The following is a 17,564-nucleotide window of genomic DNA, read 5'->3' on the forward strand; positions in this document are numbered from 1 at the left end:
CGTACCATCTTTTTGACCCTTGACAAAAATTCCTTTCTAGAAAGAAGCTAGTGTATATGTGAAAACCCAAGCATTAAATCTCTGGTTTTTGAGTAAGCTTATCTCCAGAGGATTTTCTCCTATAATTGGTAGTTGCCAATCATATCCAAAAGAATTTAGGTATTTAGAAATTTCACCAAAATGAGTAGCAAAGGTATAAGAGAGAGATGGAAGCATTTTTTTTGCATTCATTCAATTTTATTCATTTTTTAATCTTATAGCGGAAACCCCCACTGGTGGTAGATGATCTTTTTGAAGACATGAAAGATGGTGTTAAGCTGCTTGCACTTCTGGAGGTTCTGTCCGGGCAGAAATTGGTAAGGACTTTTCCTGTGACCAGATTTGTCACTGTTCCCCTGTGGAATTTGGGGGTTTGGGAGTTGGGAGCATAAAGGGTACTGTCCCTATAAAACAAAAGTTCTCTTTTTATAGTTGGTAATACACTAGAAACACTAGCCTATCAGTCATCACTTCTGGGAGCAGGGAATATCTTTCCTTTCTAATTCCTACACAACTTTAGTGGATCTGAAACTCTATATATAGTAGTAGCTACCTTAGAAGGCAAAGTAAAAAACCTCATCAGTAATCTGTCATGTTTAATTACTGCTTCTGGGTAGTATCCAGGAAGATTATTTGCAGATTAACACTACCTCACTTTATAGCATTTGCTTTCCATTTGGAAAGGATTGTTGGTCCATAACTGTGCATTGTTTATGTAGTTGTTTGTTGAAAATTAAGTTTGAAATCAGCGTGACATTCTTCATGCACTTGTGGACATCCTCCATAGTCAGTCATTTGTCACAGGAACAGCTTATTTTTAGGGGCAGTGGAACCAGTAGAATGAAAAAGCACATTGATAGTGAACTACAGAATATATGTTTCCACATTATTTAATAAAGTATCACCAGTCTCCAACTTACAGTGGTTTGACTTCATGGCTTTTTGACTTCATGATGATGTGAAAGCAATACACATTCAGTAAAAACCATACTTGAAATTTTGAATTTGGATCTTTTCCTGGGCTAATGACACACAGGATGATCCTCTTTTGTGATGCTAGGCAGTGGCAAGGAATCATGATCATGAGGTAAAGAGCTGATACATTTACAACCCTTCTGTGCCCACATAGCCATTCTGTTTCTCACTTTCAGTACAATATTGAATAAATTATATGAAGTAGTAAACACTTCATTATAACACAGGCTTTCTGTTAGATGATTTTGCATAAGTGTAGGCTAATGTAAGTGGTTCTGAACACATTTAAGGTGAGTTAGGCTAAAATGTGATGTTTGATAGGTTAGGCATATTAAATGCATTTTTGCACTTTCCAACTTACAGTATTTTGCAGTATTTCCAACTTACAATGAGTTTATCAGGATATAATCCCATTGTAAATCGAGGAAGATCTATATTTTGTTTTTCTGGCCTATGTTTTGTTAATTCAGAGTAGGAGAAAGGTAAGTAGTTTGCAAAGATGAATTACCTATAAATGATGTTTACTGTAATTACAAAAAGATACTCAGGAAATAATCTTCAAAATGTTGTATGACATGCCAGACACAGAGGCCAAAATTGGGAGTACTCATTTTTTTCTTTATCTGTTCCTTCTTGACAATAGTTACACAATCATTCATACTTGGATAATTGAGTTTTTTTAAAGCGTTTTTGCCTAAACACCATTTTTCAGTTAATTTTGTGCAGAGTCTTCCAAATAGCTTTTGTGAAAGAATTTGCTGGAAAATTGTAAACTGATAATAATTTTGTGTAAATCTAATTGGATTCATATTATAGTGGATGCTTTCAGTGCCCCTTCTGCCATCTTAGCTTGCCTCCAACTTCAGCAAGTGAGATTTCCGACAGTGGGGGCATTACTGTAGACTGTAGCAGCATCTTGCTTCAAATACTGTTAACATGTCTCCAGGATTCCATCCTCATGGCTTTTATCAAAGGCACAAGTTGCTCAAGGCAGCCCTGAAGTGTGGAAGGATTAATGGTCCCTCTTTCAACCAATGGAGATGAGAATCCATGAATAAATGTTCCAGCCTGACATTGTAGGAAGGACAATTCTGTGACACATTTTACACATATCTCAGAGTGCTTGGGTCCCCAGCAGGACTGAGGCCCAGTTCCTCACAGTGGGCCTCTTTTTTCCTTGTCTCACTCTCTGTGCCTCTCCTCACTCTTGCTACCTGAAGTCATTTCCCCAGTAAACTACACACACCCAATGCCTTATCTTAGGGTCTGTTTTGGGGGAAATTAAACAAAACACATATGAAAAGCTAATTTGGAATATACAAGTATATGCATGAGCTAAATAAACTAAATTCGCATTCGAATGTGGGAGTCATTGACTTAAGATAAATATAGCCCCAATCTCCAGATATAATTGTCCATCCTTTGTATATCCTCCTGAATTAAGCTATTTACTAGAAAGCTAAAGGAACCTTTGTTCTAATTCAGTTGTGTATTAAAGAGGTATACCATGCTATATCAATATAATTTTGCCAGTGTACTTGACCAATAGGGTACAGAAACCTTGATGGCCATTTGATTGTCAAGCTAGACAATTCTAAAAAAAGCAAATATTTGATATGAGTCCTTCTGTTTAAGTGCCATACTTGTTCAGACATAGAGTTATAAGACCTTGAAGCTAGAAGAGATTTTAAGAATTTTAGCATTCTTAAGTATCAGATAAGAAAACAGACATACAAGAACAATTTCCGATTTAACCTTTATTATTTATTTATATTGAGCCTATCAAGATTCTGAATTACATAAAATTAGATTACTCTGAAATTACAAATAAATAAACCTTGGAAATGGTTATTTAAATTTTGTAGATGTCGTTATGGTAATGACCACATTAACATGAAAAGCATCATTTGAGGGAATTAATATCCTATGTATTCTTTTAGAACTTTCAAAGGGAGAATGTGGGTAAGAACATTTCCCTCAGGAATGTTAACACTATTCAGGAATTCTATAATATCTCATAGGTATAATTCTATTAAGAACACTATGCTTAGCATTAGGGCTCACATAGTCTGGGGCCTCTGACTCTGACCATGATCATCTGGGAGATGTGGCCAAAAGGCTTAATGCCTTTGCACTGCCAGCATCTCTTGAGAAATCTCTATGATTATATTTAAAGACAGAATATTTTTAGTTTTTTAATTACTATCCTTAGATTTCTGCACATTCTTTGGTTATTATTTGTGGAACATTACTCTTTATTAAATGGATCAATGATTATATATCTTTAATTGTACATAAACGTAGAAACACTAAATTTAATTTGCACTTAGGATTTTTTTAAAGAATATTACAAATTGCCATTGAAAAATTAGATATAATAGTAGCAATATGAACAGAGTTTAAAGGACTGCAGAGAAACTTCTTTCTTTTTTTTTTTAAAAGATTTTATTTATTTATTCATGAGAGATACAGAGAGAAACAGAGACATAGGGAGAGGGAGAAGCAGGCTCCGTGCAGGGAGCCCAACGTGGGACTCGATCCTGGGTCTCCAGGATCATGCCCCGGGCTGAAGGTGGTGCTAAACCACTGAGCCGCCCGGGCTGCCCCGAGAAACTTATTTCTTATCCATTTTGTTAACCTTCTCTCTAAAAAACTCGTTAACATTTTGCATTAGGAAGAAGCCTAACAATCCACTTAAAAGTACACAATAAAAGAAAACAAAACACCAATTCAAAAGGATATATGCAAACTTATGCTCATTGCAGTTTGATTTGCAATAGCCAAGACATGGAAACAACTTGAGCGTCTATCAATTGATGAATGGATAAAGAATATATAATGGATATATTCCATATATAAATAATGGAATACTACTCAGCCATGAAAAAGAATGAAATCTTGCCATTTGCAACAACACAAACAGACCTTCAGGATATTATGCTAAATTAAATAAGACAGAGGAAGACAAATATTCTATGATTTCACTTATTTGTAGGTTCTAAAAAACAAAACAAACAATAAAACAAAACTCATAGATAAGAGAACAGATTGGCAATTGCCAGAGGGGAGAAGTGTGGTGGTAGGCCAAACACATAAGAGGGATCAAAAGGTACAAAACCTCAGAATAAGTAAGTCATGTACAGCATAGTGATTACAATAGATATTTTATTACATATTTGAAAGTTGCTAAGACAATAGATCTTGAAAGTTGTCATCATGAGAAAAAAATTCTGTGTATGGTAAATAGACTTACTGTCCTCATCATTTTGCAATGCATGTAAATACTGAATCATTAATCTGTATACCTGAAACTAATATAATGTTTTTGTCATTATATTTCAATAAAGTATTTATGAAGAAAATAGGCTTGCAAAAAAATGCACACTGGGTGCTTTTAGGAAATCTGGAGCATCAAAAAGCCCTGAATATTTACTAAGTAACTTTACTAGTCATTGATCATATACTTAGAATAGAACTCAAATCTGCAACTGAGCTTGGTATTATCCACTGAATATCCGTTCAGCTAACATTTCTGGAATTCTGTTATAGATAAGACACTACCTTATGCCCTCTAAGGAAGACAAAGGTAAATGAGATATGGTCAGAGCCTTGTAAGACCTTGTAGCCTGGTAGGGATGATCACTGTATTAGGGCAGATTAAGTTGTATTAAAAATAGATGCAAACTTGAGAGGGACAATACAATAGATGTTTATAACTTGCTCACTTTGCCAGGGTACCTCCACATGGTATTTGCCCCACTAGATATCAAGCCTTACAGTGAAGTTACATCACTTAAGACAGTGTGGTATTGGTGCAAGTATGGACATACTGACAAATGCAGTAGGGTCAGAAACAGATCAAGGCATGAATGGAACATTAATATATGTCAGAACTGGCTATCAGATCAGAGGATGGGAGGAGAGACTGTTCGATAAATAAAATAGAAAAAAGTTTATCCTAATATAAAAAGATGAAATTGAATCCTTATCTTATGACCTATGCAAAAATCAAATATACATGGAGTAGAACCTACTGGCAAAAACACTTTAAATTCTTAGTAGAAAATATAGGTGAATATCTTTTAGACATTTGAACAGGGAAAAATAGTAAGGCATAAAATATTGACTATAAAAGATTGCTACATTTGACTGTATTAGAATTAAAGATATCTTAAAATTAAAAACTTTTAAAGAAAATGACAAAAGAAGTTAAAAATGGGTCAAAGAGGGCAGTCCGGTGGTTCAGCGGTTTAGCGCCGCCTTCAGACTGGGGTGTGATCCTAGAGACCTGGGATGGAGTCCCATGACAGGCTCCCTGCATGGAAGCCTGCTTCTCCCTCTCTCTGTGTCTCTGCCTCTCTCTGTGTCTCATGAATAAATCAATAAAATCTTTTTAAAAAATGGGTCAAAGATATTCACAATACATGAAGTAAAAAAAAATTAAGAAAAGATTATGGCAAGAATACAGAAGGTACATTTTCAAAACATCAACAGCACAAACACTCAAGGAAAACCGGGGTAAGAGATGTGAAGGGGGCATTTTTGCAAAAGAAACAGACATTGTCAGAGATTAGAGGAAGACATGTTGATATCATTGTTCATCAGGGTAATGTAAATGAAGACCTCAGTGAAAAGATCATGTTACAATACATTCAACTGAAAAAAAATTTAATATCTGTCAAAATCAAGTGTTGGACAAGATATGCATCCATAGGATTATTCTTGCATTGCTGACAAGAGTGGAAAGAAGTGCAGACACTCTGGGAAAGTTTGGCATTACTTTAGAAGTTCAAAGTCACATTCCCTCTGGCCCAGCAGTTTCACTCTTAGGTTTACAACCAAGGAAAACTCCTTATACTTGTACCAAACATGGGATGTACATCGATTTTCTATCAGCATAGGTCACAATAGAAATAACCTGAAAATAATAAAAAAAGTAATAACCTGAAAATAACCCAGATTTCATTGAAAAATGGAAAAGAGCTGTCAAAATGAATGAAATACAGTGACAGCAGGAACATGGATGAATCTCAACAACACATTATTAGATGGGAAAGTAAGCCTCAAAAGATTAATATTATGATATCCTATATATAAAATTAAAGACTAAAATAAATATTTTTCATAAATGAATATAAATGAATCTATATAAAAAGGAAAGCATTGGACTGGATTTTATAATGGTTGCCATGGGTCGAGAAAGGCAGGAGGATGAAATAGATGGTGATGGTATTGAGGGGTGTGGCTTTTGTACTTAATTTCTAGGCCCTGGCCTCGTCTTAGTTGGAAGGTCTATAGGTGCTTCATACATTATAAAAGTTAACTCATGAAATAACTAAGTGGGCCATGTGTGGATCAACAGTGAGACTGTCATGCTTAACAGGGGTTTCCAAGGAGAGAATAAATAAAAAGTAAAATAGCTCATTTTCTATTTAAATATTTGTTTAAAAAATAAATAAATAAATAAATATTTGTTTAGAGTCATATTATAAAAATCATTACCTGGTACACTACAATTAGAATATAAAAGATAGGCAGTTTTGAGTTTTAGTGGAAGATTATTTAGAGTTCTGGTGTCACAGAGGAGAGACCAGGTTACCAACTATACAACCACAGAGAATTACTTCACCACACTTATCCATTTATTTTCCATATATGTAAAGGAGGCTAATGATATCTACTTTATTGAAACTATTTTGAGTTTTAGAGCTAATATTGTGGCACACAGAAAGCACGTAATGCATTTTAATAATGCAAATGCACGTCAGTTAGAGTGTCCTTGTACCAGACATGCCAGTGTGTGAATACCATTTTCATTCCTGGCAATCTTCCTTTTTAACCATGGCTCTCATGCGCCATGTATTTTGGTCATTTGAAACAAGAAGTGTTACTGATATTCTCAGTAACCTTTCATGTTTGTATGACTGAAATAAGAAATGGTGTGTGATCAAGTCTTTTTTTAAAGACTTTTTTTTTAAAGGGGTTTTAAGTTTACAACAAAATCGAGAGGAAAGTGTAGAGATTTCCCATATATCTCTGGCTCCCACACATGTACCAAGAGCAGTTTTCATATAAATGTTTCCTAACATATAGGAAGGACGGTCTCAATAGATGGCATGGGAATTTTCCAGACTTCTGCTCTTGGCATACAGAAACCTGACAGGCACATGTGCCAACAGATAAGTTGGGAATGAGTCTTTGTTGAGTAAATTAGTACACCTTCCAAGTGCTGTGGGGATAATGCTCCTTTGTGTGTCTACTAACTTTTATAGAAATTGAGTAATATTGTTCTTGAATATTCTTTGAATATATTTTAATCCATTTAAATATATTTCATAATTATCTTTTTAATGTGTGCATTTTTATTTATTCCTATTCCTTCCTGTTTATAGCCTTGTGAACAAGGACGCCGTATGAAGCGGATCCATGCTGTTGCTAATATTGGCACAGCACTCAAGTTCCTTGAAGGAAGGAAGGTAAGAGAGAGACAAAACAAAACAGCTTTTTAAACAAGAAAGCATACTAATGTTTTTCAGTGTTGGCTATGCAGTAAAAACAGTGCATGTAAATTATACAGCAAAAGATGCAACATTATTGTAAAATAATTCTAGATTTATAGAAAAGTGGCAAAAAATGGCAGAAAGATTTCCTGTCTATACTTTGGCCAGCTTCCTCTAATGCAATGAAGAACTTACATAATATATACATTATTATATATATAAAATATATATCCCACAATTATTAAAGAATGAATTTTAATGTGGTGTGATACCATTCATTAAAGCATAGACATTAGTCTAATTTCCTCCATTTTTTCCACTTATTTCTTACTTCTCTCAAGGATCCAATCCAGTAACATTCCTTGAATTTAATTGTCATGGTTCCTTGGTCTCTTCCATTCTACAACCTTGTCTTTCCTTGTCCTTCATGACCTTGATAGTAGCTGGTGATCAGTTATTTTGCAGAATGTTTCTCAATTTGTGTTTGATGTTTTCTCGAGATTGAGGTTATACATTTTTGGCAAGAATTCCAAGGAAATGATGTATTCTTCTCAGGGCATCATATTAGCGCATATAGAATTCTGTTACATCTTATTGCTGGTGATGTTAACCTCAATCACTTGGTAAGGCTTTATGCTATATTTTTTATGATAGAGATACTATTTTTTTCTTTATAACGAGGAACAATTTAGGGGAAGTAATTGAGATTATGCCAAATCCTGCTTGTCTGCAAACTTTGCTCACTGATTTTAGCATTAATCGCCTTCAGTGATTGTTTCTGTAATTATCTAATGGTGATTTCGTTTCCCTCAGTCCTTTCACATGTATTAATCGAAATTATTTTGTAAGAAAAGGTTGTCCTTTTCCCCCCTCCACCATTTATTTATTTATTCAATTATTTACTTTGGCATGAACTTATTTTATTCTATAATTGTAATCCAATCCTACAATTATTATTATTGTCATTATTATTACTATTATTCTGCTCAAATAATTCCAGCTTTGGCTATGGAAAGTTCCTTCAGACTGGCCCCTGTAACTCTTTTGACACAGCTCCATACGTTTCCATGCATTTCCTCATTTTCCAGAGCTACAGATTTTCCCCATTTATCTCATATGTTCACTACCCCAGTTCTAGAATCAACCACTTCACTAAGCAGGCTTTTGTTCCTTTTATTAGTGAGAGACATTTAGGTGCCGGTATACTCATTGCTACTGAAGTTTTATTCCCCCTGGGCCCTCTAGGAAATCTAGGAAATATGAATGCTTACTAACCCAGGATATGCATCTGTGTGTTTTCTCTCTATCTTCTTGCCTCCTTTCTGTGTGTGTGTGTGTGTGTGTGTGTGTGTGTACGTACCATTAGTTTAAACTGATACTACTGTTTCCAGTCCAGTGCCGCAAGGTTCATTATAGCCTTCTATGCTTATTTGCTGCTTTTTTCTCTGACAGCGAGAAACCTGGCCCTCACCTACAATGAATTCACCTCTTTTTTAATCCTCGTATAGATATAAAATTGTTTAAGAATTGCTCACCACACCCCTGTGAGAAATAGATTTGTTCTTTTGGTCTTTGATATTACAGCATTCAGTCAAAAGACTATTTTTCCAAATTTGCTTAGGTTACTTCTGCTTTTTCATTCCCTTCAGCGTGATTTTGTTAGCCATTTGTAATAGAGTTAGGTAATCAAGGTATATTCAGTTTTGAAGAATACCCCCTCATACACACATACATTTTAGTTAACTTTAGTTATTACGATTATTTTATTTTTTATTTTGAGGAATGAGACATTACTGCGATTCCTAGAGTATAAGTTATGCTTAGAGAAGGCACCCCCTCTATATCCTTGCTATTCTATTCTCATCTCTCTTTCTTCCATTTCCTCTCATCTTAGGGAACCAGTCTCTTTAGCTTCAGATTGATTCTTCCAGCATTTCTTTTGCACTAATGAGCAGATGTATTTTCATCCACCATCTTTTTTTTTTTTTTTTACATGAAGGGTAACATCCTATAATACACTCCTCCACTTTGCTTTTTTCATTTAACAGTGTATCCTGAAAATTATTCAGATCAATTCTTGAAGATCTTCCTCATTCATTTTCACAGGCTGCATTCACTATCTGGATGTGCCAGAGTCTATTCAACTACTCTTCTATAAAGGGGCACTTAGGTTGTTTCTGGTATTTTTCAAACACAATGATGCAGTTAATGGCTGGCTGTCCACAGTACTTTCACACTACTAGAAGGGTATTTTCTGAGTAAATTCCTAAAAGTGTGATTGCAGAGTCAAAAGATAAATGTATATGTAGTTTGTTAGGTATTGCCATATTTCCTTCTGAATCAGTTGCACCAACTGATTTAGATTTAGCCTTTTCCTAACTTATGAGAATTCAGGTGTCTGTGTTTGGCAATACCAAAACCAGCTTTATAAGTGGATATGCAGATACTCCTGGAAAACAGAATGATTCAACTATTTCCTTCAAAGTCTATCTGCACTAAATTCATTTACTTACTGCCCAAATGCATATTTGAATACTTTCTATTTTAAGAACTCTGGAAAATACAAAAAAACTTGATTCTGCTGGTTGAACAATATATATTTTGATCAGTTGATACTATTATAAAACAATATAAAGTCCACTCAGTTGTGCAGATTCCATGCCAAAAAGAGAGTCTGGACATTAAGATGATGTAGAAAAACAATATTAGCTTCTTATAGAATATTGGACATTGTTTCTGGATCACTAATATCATTATTAATGGAGTGTTTCTCTTTTTCCAGCTTCTTCCATGAATTTTTCATAGAAAGCTGATAAAACCATGTTTAACAAGATATTTATAGTTTTCCAAATCATTCAGTCTTCCATTTTATCTATATGACAATGATGTCTTATTTTGTTCTGAGCTATCCTTTATTTGCTAGAATATAAAAACAAAATTCCTCTTATTAATGTTTTGGAGAAAATTTAAGAACTTAATGTATAAGGCATTGTTTACAAAGAGGACCAAAAAATCTTATTTTCACAGACTTGTTTTATCCAAGGTCATTTTCACAAAACAACCTTAAGTAATAAAAATTTGACTGTGGGGAGGAATGAGTTTTTAAAGATTTTTTTGGTGCCCACCTTCTCACTATTTATTTTAATTTTTTAAAAATAATAATTTAAGAACTTATGTCTCAAACATATTTTTAAGAATTTTAAGAACACGTTTTTGACCTTTGGACTTACCTTGCCCTCCATTTATATTTTTTTCTTTAGATAATGGAAAATTAGTTTAGTCCTTGGATTCTAGCTTGATTTAAGGAATAATGAGGGCACTCCTAAATTTTACTGGAGAAAACCTTACCATTGTGTTTATTTTCCACTTGTTTACAGGGCAGTGGAAAAAAGCATACATTACTACCTGTTAGGAACCCTGTAAATGTGACTCGAATGATCTGGTGCCATTTCTACCAGTTTCTTTCTCCAGTGAGGTATCAGGTAAACAGTAACAAAAGGAGCCAACCACTGACTAACTTTCCTAAAACTTTCCTTAGTGCAGACTAGGGACACAAATTTAGACTCTTATGAAGTCAGATAGGTGATCTTGAAGATGAAGTGAGTTAGAGGTTACCCATGGAAACAGGAGAACTGAGCAGTCTTGGGCCCTGTCTTGAAAACAAAGTGAACATTCAGTTCTGACTATAGTTGCCTCAGTGAAATGGAAGCACAGGGATCCCAGATTTTCCACTTCAACAAGAAAAGTCAGCAATCTGGATTTTTATTGAAATCTAATTATTTGTTTAAGTTATTTACTAAGTAATGCAGATAATTGGCTACCTGTATCAATGGTTAGAATAACTCACTTGACACCTCATTGTAGAAAGTAACTAGTATAAAGTGGCAACGCATCCATTTGTTTGGTTTCCCAATTTAGCAAGAAAAGCTAGTAATCTGGAGTCTTAATTTAAATTTATTCCCAAATAATTTGAATATACTTTTAAAACATCTGTGGGCCTTATATTAGTCTGCTATGGCTACCATAGCACTAGCACAGACTGGATGGCTTACATAACAGAAATTTATTTTTTCACAGTTTTGGAGGCTGGAGGTTTAAGATCAAGGTACCAGCAGAGCTGGCTTCTTTGTTTCTTCCTGTTTGTAGACAGACACACGTACTCACTGTCTCCTCACAAGGCTTTTCCTCTGGGTAGATATGGAGAGAGAGAGCTCTGGTGTCTTCTCCTCTTCTTATAAAGACACCAGTCCTATTGGATTAGGGCCCACTCACATTATCTCATTTGACCTTAATTACCTCTTTGAGAGCCCTGTCTCTAAATACAGTCACATTGGGAGTTAGGGCCTCAACATGTGAATTTGGGGGGAACATACATCAGACAATATGGGTCTCTGGCTTGCAAAATCAAACCTCAGATGATATGGGCCAAGTACAGTTGTCTAGTATGGGATTTTCAAACACTGACATGCACCAGAATCAATAAAACCTAGAGGTTTTGTTAAAGCATATGCTGGGGCTGCATGCCTAAGGTCAGCAGGTCAAAGGTGAAGTCCATCAATGTGATCCCATTCTTTTTCTGGTTTCTGGGAATTCTTCATTCTCTTTGAATGTCTCTATTGCCCATCCCACACTCCCAGGCTAGTAAGAATTTAATAGGATAAGTTCCATAAACCCATAAGAATAAGTTCCATGACCCCATTATGGAACACACAGGTTTTAAGAGAAAAAATAGGTATGAAGAACATTTTTTTCTTCAGAAGTTGAACAAATTAAATATGTTAACTTCATAGTACAGGTGTAGCTGGATTGAGGAAGGAAATTGAGTAGGAAATTCAACTTGTCATTTTTAAAAAGCATGATATATAAGGAAAGAGAAATAATCTTCTCTTTATGGAATGCATTAATCTTATGGTTATTAACATGTATTATATATCTGTGCCCTGTGGATGCTAAAATGGATGTGGAGAAAATTCTGAAGAAGCTATAAACAAGATTAATCAAAATGATTACGGACATAGCAATAGGTTCTGTCATAAAAGGTTAAAAAATGTGATGTTCTTCATTTTCCATAAACATGTATTATATGTCTCATGCTGTCCTAGGTTTAAAAGAAGTTGACACATAAGCTTGTAATCTATGGAAGTTCTCAATTTTCTTTTCTGTCTCTAAACCTGATGAATGAATTTCATCGGTGAGACAAAATTCCATAGGTATATCTCAGATTATTTACAGTAACTTTGTGATTTTACTCTACTAGTAAATATAAACTAATTACTCTAGAGTAAAGTATTTGTGGGATGATTTTGCATCTGATACTTTTTAAAAAGTAAACCACTTACAAAATTCTGAACTTTATTATTAATAATACACTTTATTAAATCATGTTTAAGAATTATTGAGCAAGGAATCTAAGGAGTATTTAATTTTTTCTGATTTATTTAGAGATTATGCAAAGGATGATGAGCAGTTGTTAATTGTATTTTTTATTGATTGGCTGAGATAGACTTACCATATAGTCTATTTTGCTGGGACTTAGGGAGTAACATTTTTAATAGTTGAGAAGGCATTAAAATAAAATAATTGGAGACAACTGTAGACAAGTTAACATCTATCCTGAAGGCCCAAAAGTCAGGAACTGAACCCTAAAGTTCTCTTCTACTTAATTATTTCTTGGCTTTCCTTTGTCTTTATAATGTATTCCCCCAAATTATGCTCTAAATTTACTACCTACGTTTTTATTCCCTTTGAACAAATAACTCTGATTTTGAAACATTATTTATATATGTATATCATCTTCTCCCTTTGTTTTTCATGTCAGTCCATGTACAGAGGATCACCGGTTAGTACAAATTTTAGAATTTTTAACTCCTGACTTTTATAGGTAAAAGAGAACATAAGTTTCATGCTATTTGGTAACAAACTTCAAAGTAAGTGCATTTTCTTAAACTACTCATCACAGTTTCTTTTAAGTTCCAGTCAGCTTCTGAATGTAAACAAATAACATTTTTTTTCCTGTGTTTGTTTTGTTGGTAATTCCTTGCATGATGTCACATTTTTAAAATTTTAAACAAGTTTTTGAAATTCATTCTATAGTTGTTTTTGTTGTGTGCACCTAATGAATGCTCCTGAAATTTCCACTGAAACCATGTGCCTGTTTGTTTTGATGGCTCACCCTACTTACTTTTATGTACCACTACATAGGCATGACCAAATGTTACTGATGTCTAATAAAGTGCTAATTATTGAATAGTTAAGGGTCTATAATCTTCTAGTACATTACTAGTACAGTTTTTCTTTTTACACAGATTAAATTAGTCAACATTAACTCCACTGATATAGCTGATGGCCGACCATCAATAGTTCTTGGATTGATGTGGACCATTATTCTATATTTCCAGGTATTGTACCATAGCTCCCTTTTCAGTTGATATAATGTCATGGATGGAGGTAGTGGTGGAAATTTTAATAATACTCTCATTTGCCTACCTTTGGGGCTGATTCTTAAGTGAGCAGAAACTTGACCTTCCCATATACATTGTTCTTTGTTACCAAAGACATTATATATGGAACTCCTCCCAAAGAACTGTGGTATAGGTACTCAATCTGAAAAGTGAGCAGGGCACAATGGAGATGAAATATTGGTGTATAAAGAGTTCAAGAAAATATTTGTTCTTTTCTGGAAGGGACAAGTTGTATGTTCCTATTAGACATTAAGGGGATCTAAAATAATTATTCTAGCCATTAGGTTGTTGAATTTTTAAAATTTTAATTTTTTAAAGAATTTTATTTATTTATCTGAGAAAGAGAGAGAGATGACAAGTGAGGGGGAGGGACAGAAGGAGAGGGAGAACTCCCCACTGAGCAGGGAGCCTGATGCCAGGTTCTATCCCAGGACCTGGAGATCATGACCTGAGCTGAAGGCAGACACTTAGGTTTTGTTTTATTTTTTTAAAGGTTATTCTTTAGAGCAGTTTTAGATTCACAGTAAAACTGAACAAAAAGAGATTTCCCATTTACTATGTGTCTGCACAGCATGTGTAGCTTCTCCCATAACCAACATCCTCCCCTGGGGTGAAACATTTGTTGCCATTAATGAACCTATTTTGACACATCATTATCATTCAAAGTCCATAGTTTACATTTGTGTTCACTCTTGATGTTGTATGCTCTATGAGTTAGGATAACCATTAGGTTTTATTTTATTCATTCATTCATGTGTTTAACAAGTATTTTTTACTGTGTATAAAGTAGTTTCAGATGCAGTGGGAAGTAGGAAGCCAAGTACAGTGTCAGTCGTGCCCTTAAGGGCTTACTTTGTCAATGGGTGAAGGGTGGGAATTTAAATCACTTAGTTGGAAAAGTAAAACATCCAAGGAAAGAAGAACAAGATAATTCTTATGTTTTTGCCAACTCTTAACTCACAAACAGATTGAGGAGTTGACCAGCAACCTGCCACAGCTGCAGTCTCTGTCTGGCAGCACATCCTCTGTGGATAGCATGGTTAGTGCTGAGACTGCCAGCCCCCCAAGTAAACGGAAAGTGGCCACCAAGATTCAAGGAAATGCTAAGAAGGCTTTATTAAAGTGGGTCCAGTACACAGTAGCCAAGTAAGTACCAAGAGTTTGTTTAAATTTGAAACCCTTAAATAATTTGGTTACCAATTTATTACTGAGAGTCCCTTCCAATATTGCAGAATTTGAAGAGACATTTGAATGAAAGGCTTTGCTTCAGGCTGTTCCATTCTTTCCTTGAATTAAAATATAAACAGAAATCATCACTGATATTCTAGGAAAATGCTATAATCAAACTAATTCTTTCACCATTCATGTGATTGGGCCCAATTAAGTTTTTTTAACACACGCTTTGGTAATTTGAGGAGTAATTATATTTAGGTCATTGTTTGGACTTCCTGTTTTATTAAATAATCTTTACACAAATAAATTAGAGATTTAAATGTGATTATCTCTTCACAAGATTGTTGAGTTCTATTTAATAATAATGGAACTAAGGCCCACATTCTGAAATAATTATATTTGTTTTTGTTTCCCAAAACTTTCTAGCAATTTTATTTTAAAATTCTTTTTCCTCGTGTCTCCTCTTTCATCTAGAATGTAAATTCCTTTGTCAACCTCAGTTTTATAGACTGTGGATTTGCTTCTGGGCATAATAAATTTATATGTGTGTACATTCATGTGATAATGATAGAAAATTATAGCTCTCAATGAATATCTTTTCAAAGCAATTTCAAGAGCATTTTCAGTTGAGACTACCAGTATTTTGTGGTCAGATGTGGTCAGTAGTAAGATCTCTTCATAAAGAAGTTGTGTTCTTGTATGACTTCCTAAATGACATGTAAAATCAACTTACTTTCTGTTTTACTTTTGCATGCCTAAATCTAATTTGAATCTTACCCTCTACTTCTGAAAAATAGCTTTCAATGAGTACTTATCATTATAAAATATTGAAGCACTTAAACGTAGGGAGTTCTATTTTTAAAGTGTTTAAAGAGCAAAAATAAGGAGAGAAAAACTAAACATAGAGAAGATGTAATTAGTGTTACTATTTTATATAGTTTTGTTTAACTTTTAAAGTGTGTTGGTGGATTTCTAATTTGGGGTATATTTTTATGATTCAACTTGTATTCAAAAATATTTCTGAAAGCAAAGCTTTGTGGCTTTTTAGAATCTGTAGTAGAAATGAAATTTTGAAAACCTGACCACATTGCTGGTATACTGTTTGCATGCCATCCATAGTGGCAATTACTAAACTCTTTTGCAGCTTAATTGAACAGAGAGAAGAAATGTACTAGGCAGGAAGAGACAGGTGACCACACACTAGGATATTTGTTATGATGCATTGCAGCAAAATTTTGTAATAATATCAATGTGATATTCTCTTGCCCATTGCTCCACAAAGCATTAAATTAACCAAAAATAAATTGATTTCTACTTATTATTATAGTAGCTTAAGGTAAACTCAAATTTTTTGGAGTTTTTCTGCCTTGGTTTTGTTTTATATATGGTATGTTAGCTTTCAAAAATGTGCAGAGGCCTAATGGCCTAAAAGTCAGTCCTGCAAACGTTATATTTTAACATTAGTGCAAGTTGTATTTTCCTTATCTGAATAAATGTCCAGATTTATGATTCAAGGCTTTTCCACCCATCAGCGTATGAGTGAGATCCATTTATTCTACAGCTGCATCAAGGGGAGAGATTTGGGGAGAGGACTGTTCTCTAACAAAAATTCTTTGATGAACACATAATTCCATTATACCTACCAAATTGTTGATAATTTTCCTAAAAGCTGCCTTTTTAAAAAATGCTATCTTACTCTGTATTTTCCAAGCAACTTTCCTACTGATATGGATAAATACTTAACTATCTATACCTATTTAAGTATAGACGTGTTTTTAAAATTATAATATGTGATACTCTGTGGTCTGAATGTTTATCAGTCTCATAGGACTGAACATGACAAGAAATGACAAAATATCCAGTAAACACCAGACATATTGTCAGAATGTATTCACTGTTTTCATATAAAATTTCAAAATATGTGAGAAGTGAATAAAAACTGTTTTGGTGATGTAATATGATTAAGCCTTCTCTATTGTTTTTTTACTAATTTCATTTCCTGATAGGAAATATATACTCTCAGACATAAAAGCATTAAATTATAGCATATTTGATATTTGCAAACTTGATTTTGAGATGTCTAAGAATAAAATTGTATTTCAAGACAAAAATTAATAAGATAGCAAAACAAATGAAAATCTGTATATCCAGATCCATTCAAGATGATCCATCTTGAATGATGACTTGAAGTAAATATGTATTAGCAGAAATGCATATAAACTGGATATACTTCATCACTTTAAGTGATGTGTCCAAGTTTCTGGAAGTTTGTAACACTTCTTTAAGTAACATATTTACTTTTTTTAGAATTTATATCAAAGATTCTTAAATGAGAGACTTGAACTAAAACTAAAACTTTTTAGAAATACCACCTACTGCTTTGATGTAATACAAAACACTATAGGGGTGTGTGTGT

The 17,564-nt window shown here is 34.0% G+C and overlaps 1 protein-coding gene across 7 annotated transcripts in view; it reads left to right on the forward strand.

Annotated features, from left to right (window-relative positions):
• SYNE1 (spectrin repeat containing nuclear envelope protein 1) overlaps window positions 1-17,564 on the forward strand; it is a 450,176-nt gene that overhangs the window by 105,040 nt on the left and 327,572 nt on the right. For 4 of the 7 annotated variants that reach the window (XM_072767663.1, XM_072767691.1, XM_072767685.1 and 1 more), the window contains exons 4-7: window positions 261-356; window positions 7,407-7,490; window positions 13,820-13,912; window positions 14,943-15,121. In XM_072767663.1, the coding sequence (XP_072623764.1) occupies window positions 261-356; window positions 7,407-7,490; window positions 13,820-13,912; window positions 14,943-15,121 (452 nt within the window). Of the gene's footprint in view, window positions 1-260; window positions 357-7,406; window positions 7,491-13,332; window positions 13,354-13,819; window positions 13,913-14,942; window positions 15,122-17,564 lie in introns of all 7 variants that reach the window. The other 3 variants (XM_072767661.1, XM_072767728.1, XM_072767677.1) reach the window with 1 other exon arrangement.

Source organism: Vulpes vulpes, chromosome 1 (assembly GCF_048418805.1).
Source record: "Vulpes vulpes isolate BD-2025 chromosome 1, VulVul3, whole genome shotgun sequence".
Classification (NCBI taxonomy): Eukaryota; Metazoa; Chordata; class Mammalia; order Carnivora; family Canidae; genus Vulpes; species Vulpes vulpes.